Consider the following 14,931-nt stretch of genomic DNA (forward strand, 5'->3'; position numbering starts at 1 on the left):
TGGCAAGGCATGATATACATGAATATTGTATTTGTTGCACCATTTAGCAATTCTATAATTATAAAAATACGCATTTTATGAGGTTATGGCTAATTTTCTCCATCAAATCTAGGGCAAGGTTGCTCATTTTAGGATATCATTTCTCAAGGGTTGGGATGGTGGGTGGATAGCCCACTTAGGTTATCCTTTTTCAAGGGGGTCCTCCCAAGAAAAAAGAAATGGTGGACTCCCTTGTTAAACTTTTTAATCCTTGTCATGTCATGACAAAACAAGGTGGTGGAATCATTAAACCTTGTTATGCATAGGTATCTATAATATGCGTAGCATTGGGTAGCTACTATGCGACAACAAGTCTCGTGTAACGAATAAGTGTATGAAGGCAAGATAGGTCTTAAATTTAGTCCAAGTGTTAGTATGAAAAACTTAGAAGGCAAGCTTGACCAATAAAAGGTTAAGTCCAAATGCAATATCTCACATACCATAATAAAAATCAATAATTCAAGGAAAAAAATAGCATCATCCCAAATTCCCAATATTGTGTTAATTATGACATTGCCTTAATTCTTTGTTAGGTCTAGTGCTCAAGAAAAATGTTTTTTGCAAAAACACAAACATCTTCAAGTCCACATGACATAAGCTTGAAGCATACTCCCCTAATGGCTCTCATCTAATTCCTCCATTAGTTTGCTCATCCATTGATTAATCCAAAAGGCCCTCAATCTCAACAAATCCCGTACGTATAACTTGACTTAAGGAGAATTTTTTATTAGACTTCATTTTTCAAGGGGGAAATCTAATTGATTTGTTAGGTGAAAAGGTGGAGATAAGCCAATTAAGCTAAGGTAAAAGAGAGAGCTTCACAATTTCATGCAAAGGAGAAACCTGACTCAAGACATCCTTTACCCACTCATTAGTCTTTCCCCTACATGAAGATGTTGCGAAAGAAGTGTACTAAAAGGGTGGTTTTTTTGTTTTTTTATTTTTGGCCTGCCCATAGGAAGGACTTAGTGAAGATGTGTGAAGAAAGGAAAAATAGGTTTTTTTTTTTTACATTTCTTTTTATTTTAAGGTGATTGGTCCATGTATGCTCCATTGAATTGTTTATAAGTTATTGTAAGGGGCTTTCAATGCATGCATTCAGTGACTCCATCTTCTTTGGCCTGGCCTCTGCCCCCCCCCTCCCTCCCCCGGCCCGTCTCTCTCTCTCTCTCTCTCTCTCTCTCTCTCTCGGCAGGCCACATGAATGAAATTCATATTGTTTTAATGAGGGGAGGGTTTTTCGGTCGGAAAAAAAAAGGAGGGGAGGGGCCCCTCCCTTATTAACAGAGGGACTCTTTAGTGTGCTTTTCCCACCCCACCCCTCCTTCCGCTTCCACTAATCATCAATACATTTTTGAATTCGAGGAACCTATTTGGATGTTTTAAAGTAAGTTTGCAAGGTTTTGGCAAATGTAACTAGGATAATACAAAATGTAAAGGTTTCGTGACCTCCAATAAATAAGCTCAAAGTACCCCTGGTGAACAATAGTTAGGTCACACTTGAATTGTGTTTTTGACTGCATCACTCAGTGTCTTTGGAACACTTAATAGCGTCTTTGGAACACTTAATAGCCATTGAAAGCTGCATTTAAGTGGCAATTCTGTACTCATCAGCAGGGCACCCCCCTTGTTCATTTTTCACCTTGCGCGCTGCTCATCTTTAATTGTAAACATCTGTTACTTCTCTACATCGTACTGAGGTAGGTTTCATTGTTGTCACAGTTTGACTTAGTCACAACAGAATACGATTGTATACACTTGAAAAATTAAATTGTTGAGATGTACGCTATGGAAATTGAAATCTTGATTTTTGTAAAAGTTTTTTTCTCGTGGGTTTTCAATGATCGGAAATAAAAAATATGCTTGAAGCTTTGCATTTGGAACTCAAACCTTCGTTTTTATTCCCACAGGAGTAGAGCATGGAGGTGGTAGAGGACAACGGTGATCAGGCCACTCATTCTTGTCCTCCTGACTGTTCTCTTTCGGCCATCTTCCTACTCCATCTCGCCCCTGCAACGGCTCTGGTGGCTGGTATCTGGGCATTACCCGGCCTACGCGGCCTTAATCTTGTTGAACACACTGTGGAGACGCTCAGGATAGCTCTGGTATTTCGTGTGTGTGTATGAGAGAGAGAGAGAGAGAGAGAGAGAGAGATGACGTTAATGATTGGAGACAAAATGGGGACTTATGAGACTGGTATTTTGTGTGTGTGTGTGTGTGTGGGTCTGTGGGGGGGGGGGACTGGTTGTGGGGAGAGAGAGAGAGAGAGAGAGAGAGAGAGATGATATGATATGATTGTATTACAGTTCTCTAAAGACCCTTCAGGATCTATGGGATTGGTGACCACTCTCAGAATGATTTTGTTACATCCAAAATTCTGAGTAAAGTTTATGTATCGCTTGCTATGCTATGCTGCAAACAAGTAGTTAGCTAACTGCTGCGCCCGACCGCAGACTTTGTTGCGGCGTCCTAGGATTTTCTTCATTTACCTAGCTGTTGCGCTGGCATCTCCAGGAGGGTTTTCAGGCTGGTGGAATTGCTACTGTATTTTTCCCTGCTGTGTGTGTACACTTGGCAATGGAGGAGCGTATGTTCCTTATTTTCAATCTCTCCTTTGGGACAAATTTTGCATGTTCCTGCATTCCAGGGGGTTTTGGGTCTTGTCCACTTACCCTTCTCCACCTCTAGTTCATGAGAGCTGGTCCTCAGTCTCCAAATTAAATGCCATTTGTACCCTGATATGTCCTCCCTGGGATTTCGATACCTGTCCATTTGATGGATTGCCCATTTGTATAAGTCCATTTTCGGCCCTGGGTCTTGCCATAGTTTCTGTAGCATTTTTTGCATGATCAGACTTCTGATTTCTTCTCCACTCTCTGGGATATCGGCAGCCAAAGCACCCCTCCCACCAATTCAAGACTGAGGGTCTTTGGTTTTGATTTAAACTCCTTGACGAGGCCAGGCCCTCACGATATACTGCCCATTTTCCATCCTTCCTAGCAACCTTGACCTTGGCTAATTCTATTGCCTTTTGGCTCAGTTGAGCTCGTGTGAGTGCTGCGGCTATCCATATCTTGGTCCCTTTCAAGTTTCAACTTGTAGGATTGGGCACTTTGGAACAATGTGACTAAATGGATATCGGAGGGGTAGAAAGGACCCCCCTTGGTGCACGCTTTGACACGTGGCAGAATAGGGACATGATTATCCCATATGCAATTGTGGTGTGAGATGAACCCTTGCACCTGTTGCACCCGATCTCGACAGATGGCACTCTTCCACGTTTTGTGACATGGTATCAGAGCAGGCACGGCCCAACAGACAATGTGATTGAACCACGCGGATCTTCGGCAGTGCATTGTGTGGACTTTGCAAGTTAACTGCTTGTTCGTGGTGGCTACTGGATCCTGATTAACAAAAAGGAAAGTAACAACGCGTACATGTGGGCAATGATGACCCGCACTTATGCTCTAACTATGGTTGTGTGCTGAGTTTGCAGCAGCCGGCTGCTCTATGGATTGGGCAGAGGTGGCAGCTTGTGTGTGCTTCGGCTGTAGTGCCTGTCCAGACTTTGATGGCGGTACTTTGAGTATTTTGTGGATTTGGTGGTGGCCTGGCTCTAGTGAGTGGTTGCATGTTGCTGTTGATTGTGACCTGTCGTGCGGCACCTGTTTGACTGGCCTTGCTGTTAGAAAATACCCAACAGAGGGTACACGCAGCGGAAGACTTATAGTAATGCCCAGGAGCTCACACAGTGTGCGGTGTGGGTGTGGAATCACAAACTTCTTTACTTATGTGCATTCAATAGATGTGCAGACTCATCAATAGACAATGAACCAGCCAGATAGAGAAACCACCAAAATATATATATTTCTGTCCAAAACTATGGACACAATACAAGAGAGACAGATCCAAAGTCCCACCAATGATGTGGTCCTCTGATCTTACCACAAGGTCCTTCTTCTATCTGCTGGCTATCTCTAGACTCGAGCCCACGTGCTCCACCTCGAGCGTCTGTAGACTTTCCGTCTAGTGTGTTCTTCTCCACCTTACTGCCTGTGAATCAGCCTAGGTAGGCAGCCCCTGCCAAGCTTTGTCTGCAGCATACAGGTCCCTGTTCCACTGCTCCAACCTGCTTGTGAATGGCTGCTCCAGAAGGTATGATGATCTGAGCACCTTGCTGCCCTAGGAGACAGCCAAGGTCCAGCCTCTCCCTAGAGCTAAGTCTGCAGCACCTGTTGCACTCTCTCACCTCATGTAGAACGGCCCAGAGAGTAGGCTTCCTGTTGCTCCTTTCTGCCCTGGAACTGCTGGCTGCTGGATGCTGAAATGAGGCAAGAGCCTCTCCTTTTATAGGCCTAGGGCCTTGCTGAAAAAACCGACCAGTCTGCCCTGACTGGGCCGACTGGACAGACTAGGTTGGCTGGCCCAACCGACCTGGTTGGCTCAGCCCAACCAGCCCTATATAAGGGCCCTAGCCAGGCCCTTTTGGGCTGCTGCTAGGCTCCCCTTTTCTGCTGCTGGAGACCCTGCTGCAGGCTGTATACCCGCCCATAGACCCCCACTATACTGCTCCTTTTATAGGCCTAGGGCCTTGCTGAAAAAACCGACCAGTCTGCCCTGACTGGGCCGACTGGACAGACTAGGTTGGCTGGCCCAACCGACCTGGTTGGCTCAGCCCAACCAGCCCTATATAAGGGCCCTAGCCAGGCCCTTTTGGGCTGCTGCTAGGCTCCCCTTTTCTGCTGCTGGAGACCCTGCTGCAGGCTGTATACCTGCCACTATACTGCGCCTTGCTGCAGCCTTTTGCCGGCGCCTTGTCCTGGCCGTACCTCTTCTGTACACTGCCCTGCAGCAGCCCGTACAGCTTTGTACCCTGCTCCGTACACATGCTGATGTCAGCGTGCCTTTCATAGGGTCCTGCTGCAGTCCACTGAGTGCCTCATGCCAGGCCTGATCCAAGACACTGTGTCCCCGCCATCTTCCTGCACATGAGCTGCTCCTGATGCAATCTTTCATCCTTGGGATACCCCACCAACCATGAATGCTCCAGATCTGTCCCAGATCCACACATCTAGGTAATATCTCTTTGGGCACATCTTGCCCTAGGTCTCCCTCCCCCACGCTCTCCTCATTTGGGGGCTTATAGATGGGGAGGTGACCTTTCCAACACTCGCTTTGTGTGTGAAGTATGGTTAGTGTTGATTGGTTGATCTGGTCCTTAGTTGGATGTTCAGCATTGGTTGGTGCCTTGGTTAGTCTAGCTCAACTTGTGGTGTTTGGACCATGGGGGGGTGCTGGAATGTGGGCCTTTGTGTGGTCCTAACCCAACTCGTGGCATCTTGGAACAATGTGACTAAATGGATATTGGAGGGACAGACAGGCCCCTTGGTGCACGCATTGACACGTGGCAGAATGGGGGATTTAATAATTTCATATGCCATTGTGGTGTGAGATGAACCTTGGATACATGAAGCATTGAGACCCTCCAGAATCTATCCTGTCCCGGGACCTTTTGATGACTCCTGTCAATGTTGCAAAATGTTTGAGCTTTGGTTAAGATACCTTATAATGCATTCAAAACTGTTACACACTCATTTTGTGTTGTAATTATAAAGTTGAAAGTGCCATCCTGAAGCTATTAACTATTCCTGAATACCAAGGGGGTAAGCTTTGTAGCAAAATAGCTTTACAATCACCATCTTCAACTTTGGAGCCAAGGGCATTCAACTGGTTAAGTAAAGCTTGCATTCTATTTAAATAAGTTCCCAAGCTTTCATCTTTCTTCATTTCAAGACTAAAAAGCTCATACTTCAAATTTTCTTTTGAATGTTTCAACTTGACTAATGTTACCCAGTTGTCAGCTGCAAATTTCATCATGTCGAGATGATGAAAGTAATGAGGTCTGAGTGTGTGTCCGATGATGCCCAGCGGTCTCTCATTCTTGCCTTCCCAGACTGGCACCTTGTCAGCTTCATGACTGCCAGACTTTGGTTTCTTTTCCGTCCCTGCCATCAGACCCCAAAGCCCACTTTGCATAAGGTATAGCCTTGTTGCTAATTGCCAGGAAGTGAAATTGCACCCATCGTACTTCAGAACAGGTCTTCTCCTGACTTTTCGTTCTTCAGGTAATCCATGTTGGCTCTCTCTCAATCGTTGAACTTCTCAAGCTCGCACACAAGCACCTAAGAAATCTTTGACAAGTCTCGTATTGCTCTGATACCAATTGTGAAAGTTGCAGGGCTTAACACTCATAAAGTTCATACACAGCCAAAGCGCATATATGTCGCAATAACAAATCAAATCAAATCCCCTAGATTCTAACTGCATGAAGTGTCAATGATATTGCATGTGATATGGATCAAATTCTCACGTCAAACAGCAGAACGTAATTAGCTGAAGATATGCAAAGCCAATGATCATAAAAGTCACTATATATTGCAACTGACAAACTCACAGCAAGACTATGGACTTCGTGCGCACCCCTATCGGGTTTGTTGCAGGTATACAAAGACTCGAATGACAAACGAGTCTCTACCGACCCTAATGAGCAGCTGCTCATACTACATACTACAGTATGTGGACGAGGACTCACAAAGCCTCAAGGGTTGAACAAAAGACCAAATTCCATGCCATGATGCGTATTTGTAAAATGATTGCTGCCGCATCAGTTTGCCACCTCAAACACTTGCTGCCGCCTCAGGTCTCTAGAAGCCAAGCCGCCGCATGTTTGTGCCACCTCAATGAGCTACACTTGGCAGCGATGTACCCTCTGCCAACAATATGAGCCCATGCATTCGATTCAGCGGCAAATGACCAATAACATTCAAGCAGTGACAGCGAATCAGCAAATAACTGACTTTGGATTTATCACCCTACCAATAACTTAATCTCCCCATGAGGATTACTGCCGCCATCTTATCTGTAGTTCAAGGTGGATAATGCCAATTGATGCTGTTTCTCCTTCTAGAACAGACGAGGTGTTAAGTGGGCACTCGGCACATCCAGGTCAATTGTCTTTGGATCTTTGGTTCTTTAGAATTTGACAATTTTGTCTTTCCGTTCATGTTCTTCTCTCCTTTTGAGGGACGCAGATCACAGGCCTTTTCTAAGGTGGTAGCATGGGCGTTGAATTGAGTGGTTGTGTTCCATTGAGAGGACCATATGAGCTATAGGGTGAGGATTTTAAGGGTTGGGAAGTATCATAAAGATACAAAGCTACCTGATTTCTTTAATGTTGAAATTCGAAGGTTGTAAAGCTTAGAGCTAATTCAATAATTCTATATCTCGATAAATTTTGGAATGTTCAAGTTGCAAAATGTTTAGGCTTTGTTAAAAATTATGCGTCCATTTGTGTGGCAACTATGAAAAGGGTGTATTGGACCTTTCAAAGCACCTTTTCTGTAGTTAAATGATCTCATTGAAGTGTTTTTATATTACAGATTTTAGAGCTCTCAACTGTCCTTATGGCCTACACCTTTGTGTCAGTGAAACAAAGGATTTGCTCATCGGTAAGGTGCAGTTGACTTGGATAAGCTCACTCCTTGCTTCTTTTGATGGTTTGTGGGCTTTTGTTTGCAAAAGCTTTTATTTTAAAAAAATCTTTTATTTTTATCAAGATCAATATTTTGATTGCCTTCTATCATGTGGCAGGTGCGGGAAGCTGTTGTGAGGGGTCTTCTTAGCCTTCCTATTGGTCGTTCCTATTATTGTACTTGCCTGTTTTCCATTCGCTTGAACCAATAGTATCTGCTGAGCAGTAGTGATTTGCTTCATATAAAAGCCAGCAAATAGTATTAATTTGCGTTACTACCCTGCATATCTAGCCCATGTATCAATTAACTGTGATACAAGGAAACTGTTTATGGTCGTGCTATCATTTCACTTTCGTAGTATGCATCATCTTAGCTGGGAAGTAAAACAAAGTAATAGTTGAATTGCTTGGTTGATTAACTGAATGCAGTCTCTCTTCTTAGTTCAGTCTATTATATGTGCTTTTGTTTATCATAAATAGGGCGCATTTTTGTTGTACTGCATGAAAAATAGTCAATTTTGAAGGCCTTGGTGTGTATGCATCTTAGCTAAAATCATTATTATATCGTTCTTGGTTTTGAATGCAAGGAACGATATTATCAGTATGTTTTAGAACATTTTGTTCTGGCAAATAAAGTGTATCAGAAGCTATTTATGTTGCTAAATATCATTGGAAGTGTAGGATGTGTGTAATGTTGAATCTGCCTTTTACTTGATTAATGTCTGTAGGTGTGTTTCTGTATAAGTGTCTTTGAATTAGTTCTTCTTCGACTTGCATGCTACATTTGTTAGGGATTCAGGTGGCCTTGTTAAAAGTTTGAGCAGCATTCATGTGAGCTCAATTTTTATAGACTGGTTGACTGGTTATGAATGATTGCAGGAACTTCTGTTGCAGCCTTTGGAGCAATTATTTTTGGGGCACCTTTGGCATTCAAGTAAGCATGCACATGCATGATACTGGCTTTGGAATTGTTAATTTTTAACGTATCTGCAATTCTGGTTCCTTGTAGGATGTGCGTTTGAGCAAGTGATGTAAGAAGCAAACTTCAAACTAAAAAAGAAAGACTGTTATGTTTGGACCCTGTAGGCCGAAAGAATCATGACTCTATTTATCTGAATGAAATATGGTGATTGGGTGATACATCCGTTAATATCCAGTAATGTCTTTTTAAAGGAAAAAGCGCTTTGCCTTTTAATTTTGCAGGTATAGTTTGAGGACCTTATATTGGGCTCAACTCTTGTCTGTTGTTTCGGTACAAAACACTACACTTTCTAGTAATCATTTTAGATTTTTGATACAATAAATTTGTGATTAGCTTTGTTGCTCAACGGGAAAACTGAAAAACTTGTATGCCGATTTGGATCAAATTAATGATAATTGTTATTCCTGTTGTATTTGTTGCTTTGATTCTGGAGATCAGGAGTAGATCTTGTCTGGTGAAATGCTCATTGTCATGCAAATAGTTTAAGTGTTACTATCTAAAATCCTGTTCTTGCATATCAGGTCTTGCCAGCTGCTATTATTTTGGGTGGTTCCTGGGCTGATTGGCAGCGGCTTTTTGCTTTCACCAAGTAAGTTGCAAATATCTCGCAGATGATTATTAGTGGATTGAAGCTTTGTATCTTTTGGAGTCTTGATGAGTGCTCTTTTATGCAAAAGGCTCATTTAGAAGAAATATATTGGGATTTTCTGATGATGAAAGTTCTAATAATATCCTTGAGGGTATGTTGCTTATATATGAGCAGAAGGACATGAGACTTTGAAAAGCCTTAGTGTGATTGATTGAGGCTTACATCTCTTCCCATAAATTGTCAATGTTCAGCTACAATTTTGAGTTGTGTTTTGTCCATCTAACCAAATTTCCCTCCGCCTTAAGCTTGCTTAGCCATTGTAAATGGGATTGGGACATTCCCATAGGTTCATTTCAATTGCAATTATTTTGGTGGAAACGTCGTTTCGTCAAGAAAAGGCCATATGTTTGTACTTTCTCCTTATTTTTGAATAGACACCCTGATGTGGTTTCTCCTATTGTCCCCTTCTCTCTCACTCATGCCTACACTATGTGGGCCTGTTTGGCTCTTAAGTTAAACCTCATTTGGGACATTCCCACAGGTTCATTTCACTTGCAATTATTCTGGTGGAAACGTCCTTTCATCAGGAAAAGGCCATATGTTTGTATTTTCTCCTCATTTTGGAATAGACACCTGATGTCGTTTCTTCTATTGTCGCCTTCGCTCTCAAAATTGTCTACACTATGTGGGCCTAAACGTCTTATGTTGCTTTCTCTTATCTTGTTCCCATGTCTTTTGGGGCACACCTTTTCTGGTGGAGCTTCCTTCGTGTTGAGGATAGCCTGTGGTGGCAGCAGTTGAAGCTAAAGGTAGAAGCCTTACATCCATTGCAGCTGCTGACCCACGTAATGTCAATACAACACAAAACAAGGTGACTTTGTCTCCATTCTTGCATTGAACTAGGTTGTTCTTGGAGTGTTGATTCGGAGAAAATTTGGTTGGTTGCTTGGCAGCAATGATTAATTTCCTTGTGGGATTTGGGTCTTGGAGTGTGGATAAACTCATTGAATAAAAGAGTAAGCTTCATTTGTAGTCGAACACAGCATCATGGGAAGATAGTACCAAAGTCAACTCGGACTTGCTGCTACCATGTAGAAAAGTGATTGACACCAAATCTGTCTTTCTTGGTGCAGTGGCCAAATTTAGAATGAGTCAATATGCAAGGATGATGCTTATTGAGAGCTAAGACAGACTTGCAAGGTATGATTTTGACCTCTCATACAAAGGGGCCTTAATGACAACACCCTTTGGACCTTGTTGGTCGTCTTATCCTTCACTACTTGCTTTAACCTTGAGCAAAACTCATGCCTTGCCTTTCCTTTCCTTTTCCTTTCCCACCCCCCCCTTCCTCTCCTTTCGTGGTGCAGCATTCTTGCACTATTTTCTATCCTCTGAAGTGTGGAGTCAAAATTGCATAACACATCATGAAAGCATGTGCACATGACATAACTATACGAAATGAAATATAAGGATACCATTTGTTAGCAGGTTGTGAGAGGATACATGCCATTTGTAAGTTAAAGATGCTATGCACTTGATAGCTTGTTTGATTCCATTAATACTGGCAATTGAGAGGTTGATTTTCAAAAGGATGAGGATGGATCTGTGGAGTGTATCACTTGCAGGTAATTATAGGGCTGTCCAAGAGTGTCATGCAGTTATTTATAAGAGAAAATATTGGTGCACTGGTATAGACTTCATCATTATACATAAAGGTTGTGGAAACTGGTTCTTGTACATCTGTGCCATTCCATGAAATAGTACATTGAAAGTGCCACACCTAGGCGAATCTCAAGTTTCGAATAGCATAAATATGAAGCAGGATGATACAGGCCTAGAAACATGAGTTGTTCAAATAAGATGGCTAATGTGTTTTTATTAATGTGTTTCTTCTGGTCATCTTTGAATAACTGAAGGCCAAGAGGAGCGCTAGAGTATTCAGTCTGTATACCTGCCCATGGAGCAGTCATAGGAGCATGGTTTGGTGCATGGCCAATGCCTCTGGACTGGGAGAGACCTTGGCAAGTAAGGCTTGAATCCATCTTTTGACTTTTGTAGTGAACAGAAACATTTACCAACGTATGGAAGCTTACAAGTCTCCACATACTGAGCAGGAACATGATTATTTTGTGATCATATTATACTTTGTGTGTTCCCAGGAATGGCCAGTATGTGTCACTTATGGAATGGCAGGAGGTTACATTCTGGGATCAATTTTATCCCTTGTACTAATATTGTTAAACACAAGGCTGGCTAGGAGCAAACAGGATTGAACATCCACGCACAAAGCTGCTTGACAGTCTCCTCCTCTGGCTTATGTTCTAAACATCTGCAGTTTCCAATGTGATACATGAAAACTGCAAGAAAATTTTGAAAGGGTGGCTTAAAGGCAGACTGCTTGGTTATGACGCTGCAGCACTTTACATGTATACTGTGTAGCTAGATTTGAAGGTTTTTGTAGGAATGTTTGCCATGTAAACCTGCACAACCAAATGAGATTATTTTGAACACAAGTGACCACCTACAAATTTCGTTTCTATCTACGATTTTTGGGAAGCTGACTTTTGTCTAGAGCGGCTTGAAATAAACACAACTAGTGACGGGTGGTGGCTGGGGTTGGGTTTGGATACTGTCGGAGGTCTGATGTCACCTAGAAAGAGAGGGCCTTGCTTGTGGGTGTCCCCGCCCAGTGTGATGCTAGGGTAGGATGAGCGAGGGCCTTGTGGGTGTGCCCGCCCCCGTGAGGTTAGAGAAGAGTAGATCTAACCATGCTGGCAGGAGCCTAGGCCCCAGCAGCCCCTTCTTATAGGCTGCTGGGTCGGCCCTATCACCAGGCCAGGTCGGCCATAGGCCGTGGGGGGGGGAGGGGGAGGCAGCTCCCTTGTAGGGCCCTTATAGAGGGCCCAGGGATCGGCCCTAGAGGAGGGCCAGTTGGCCCATATGGCGCAGGGGACCAGCCCCTTGGAGGGCTGCTACCAGGCCCTTATGTAGGGTAGAGGTGGGTCGGTCCACCCTCCTTGCTGGTCGGCCATCTAGGGCAAGGGGTCGGCCACATGCCCCCTGCTGGTCGGCTCTTTAGGGAGGGGCTCGGGGCTATATATAGGCCCCCCCTCAGCCCTCATTCCTTATCAGCTGGAGCAGTCCTTCCAGCCCCGGTTATGCATCTTGTGGAGCAGGTTGTGGAGCAGTTCTTCCACACCAGTGTGCATCTCCTCGTGGAGGTTGTTGAGCGGTTGTGTTCAGCTCTAGAGCAGCCTCTTGCGCATAGGTTTTTCCCCACATGTAGCGGGACTTTTTCTAGAGATTACTTGCAGTTCTCTTGTTTCCTTCTCTCCCTCTCAGTGTGGTGTGTGTGTGAGGCGTGCTCTCTCTCTCTCTTTTCTATTCATTTCCGCTGCACTTCTCACAGATACAAGCTATATTTCTTGCCTATCGTCAAAAAGACCTGTACATAAATTAGACAAAACATTACCATTTTGTACTGGTTAGAATCCTTAACAGCAGCAAACTTAAATCCCAAGCCTAGCTTCTCAATTCTGTTGCATTATGCCCTGATTTCCATGCAATGGGGACTCTTGAATCCTTCTCATATTGAAGCTGTTGCACACCCCACGAAGAAAGGAAGCCCCTAGTTGGTGGCAAGGCGTCTGTGATCTCTAAGCATATAGATTAACATCCAAGCAATTTTAGAGGCCATGTGACGTGTTCTTTACTATTAGTAGTTGAACGAATCATAGATCCCTGAGTGAGCAAGTTCAGATGAACACTACATCCATTCTTGAAGTTGTGCACTCCTTGTATGGGTCAATAATTGTAAGTGGGGCGGGTTGCTTGCTAGGCTCTTTTGGGAGGCCAAATTCACTTTGTAGAAGTTAATTGTAACTATGCTAATGTTTTGTCCTTTGTCGTCCATAGTTTCATGAAAGGAACTCATCTTTCCGAATCAAGTTTCAATTGAGACCTAACATATATTTGTAGAAGGATCCAATCAAATTCGACAACCCTTTCATATAGGAAAGTGTTTGTTGGGTTTAAATTTTCTTGAGAGAGATGGTTAGGGATATGTTGAGGGCATAATGGATGCTTCAATGCATTTGTTCATCTGTTGCATGTATGAAGCTTTATTCTTTTGGAATCTTTTTTTCGGGCTTTTGACAATAGCAATCCTTTCCGATCATTGAAGCATTTGTTCATCTGTTGCATGTATGAAGCTTTCTTCTTTTGGAATCTTTCTTTCGGGCTTTTGACAATAGCAATCCTTTCCAATCAAGGTATTGTGCGCCGTGTCCAAGTTCAATGTGGGAAGCAATTATTTAAATATCTAGGAACATGTCATCCTATGGAGTCTAATGTAGGGTTATTCAAAGTATCCTATGCATGTTGCTTTGCTCAAAACAATAGTTGTGTACATATCCTTCTTCCCTTATTTTTTCTAGCTTTGCATAGATATAATTGCTTTGGGATTTGAATCTATGGTAGGGAGCCTTAGAAGTCTCTTAGGGTGGCTTCCCACTGAGCCCTACTAGTTCTAAAAGGTTGGCTACTTTTAAGATAGTCATAGACTTGAGGCCTTACGGAATTAATAGAGACGTAGGTGCTTTAGGATATTGGATGAGACCAACCTTATGCAAAGAGTTAGGAATAATCAATAGTAGGTAAGGATGCCAGTAATGTTGCACCAATTGAAATTTCCAATTGTGGGGGCACAAAATTGGTAGGGATTTTGGGCTATAGCCTTAGGAGGCCACATAATCCTCTTATATCAATTTTGGGCCTTTTTGATTGGACACATGCATTATTGGGGTTTGGCATTCTAGGTCCCACTCCTTGCATCTGTGGCATATTCCAAGTATTGCCCATTGTCCCAGGCATTCCTGTCTACATTCCAAATTGCATCCCAATGTTTGAGTGCATCATATTGGCATTTGCTGGGGGCTTTTCACCCATCATAGGTTGCTGGAAATTTTGAATTCCTAGCTGCGTGCCGCCCATAAAGCTACCTGGCATTCCGGGTGCCTCTGCGGATGATGCCACCATTGCCTGAAAAATTGATCCCCGTCCGAAATATCATGGATGCATCGTGGGCTGAGGAAGGGCTTGCTATCCCTGATTGATTGAATGAAAGTTATTGGAATTACCTGCTACAGGGGTGATCGAGGGCATCTCTTACGGCTGTCCACCGAAGGAAACATGTTTAGGAATCTTCTTATGTTTCTTCAGAGATGACTTTTTGCTTCCAGGGGAAGCAACCATAGGAGAAGGAGCTTGCATAATCTCCGTGACAGCATGTTGCAACTGTGATAAGCCTCCCACGACACTTTGCATTTGAAGTAGCTGAAAAGGTGCATTGGGATCAAGCTAGCCTTGGAATAGTCAAAACAGACTTAAAACGGCTTAAAACAATTGAAAATAGACTTGAAACAGCTCAAACAGCTCAAAAACTGCACAAGAACAACTGAAAACGTCCTACACCTCTGGGAGAGTGACGGGAGAGAGATGGAAGGTGGGGGAAGGGCATGCATACACATGCATGACAAATGGCACCTCCTCCTTGCCATTTGCCCCTTCAATAAAGTCGTAACTCCCATACCAAGGACAACGTTGGTTGTCCTTGGGCCTAACTTTTAGACCCCTCTTTTAAAGCCTTTGCCTTGCCCCTAGGACCTAGTGATGCACCTAGACTTTGCCCTTAGGAACTTCTAGAAAGTGTGCATGTCCTCTAGCCAGTCCCTCACGGCTAAACCATTACAACACTTAACCATGGTTAACCCCAGGTTAAGTGCAGGTTGA

General features: G+C 43.4%; 1 protein-coding gene across 2 annotated transcripts; it reads left to right on the top strand.

Annotated features, from left to right (window-relative positions):
• The first annotated feature begins 1,544 nt into the window (after positions 1-1,544).
• LOC147892735 (phosphatidylinositol-glycan biosynthesis class F-like protein) lies at positions 1,545-11,724 on the top strand. Of its 2 annotated transcripts, XM_087387640.1 has the most exons (9): positions 1,545-1,739; positions 1,950-2,144; positions 7,479-7,547; positions 7,690-7,732; positions 8,450-8,504; positions 8,774-8,822; positions 9,074-9,141; positions 11,058-11,166; positions 11,301-11,724. In XM_087387640.1, the coding sequence occupies exons 2-9, from the start codon at positions 1,959-1,961 to the stop codon at positions 11,412-11,414; spliced, it is 693 nt and encodes a 230-aa protein (XP_087243766.1). In that variant the 5' UTR covers positions 1,545-1,739; positions 1,950-1,958; the 3' UTR covers positions 11,415-11,724. The 2 variants fall into 2 exon arrangements, with proteins under 2 accessions (XP_087243766.1, XP_087243765.1); XM_087387639.1 differs by lacking the exon at positions 1,545-1,739 and having other exon boundaries at positions 1,829-2,144.
• The last annotated feature ends 3,207 nt before the right edge of the window (positions 11,725-14,931 follow it).

Source organism: Dipteris shenzhenensis, chromosome 16 (assembly GCF_047967505.1).
Source record: "Dipteris shenzhenensis isolate YYH24624 ecotype China chromosome 16, Dip_SZ_1.0, whole genome shotgun sequence".
NCBI classification, from domain to species: Eukaryota; Viridiplantae; Streptophyta; class Polypodiopsida; order Gleicheniales; family Dipteridaceae; genus Dipteris; species Dipteris shenzhenensis.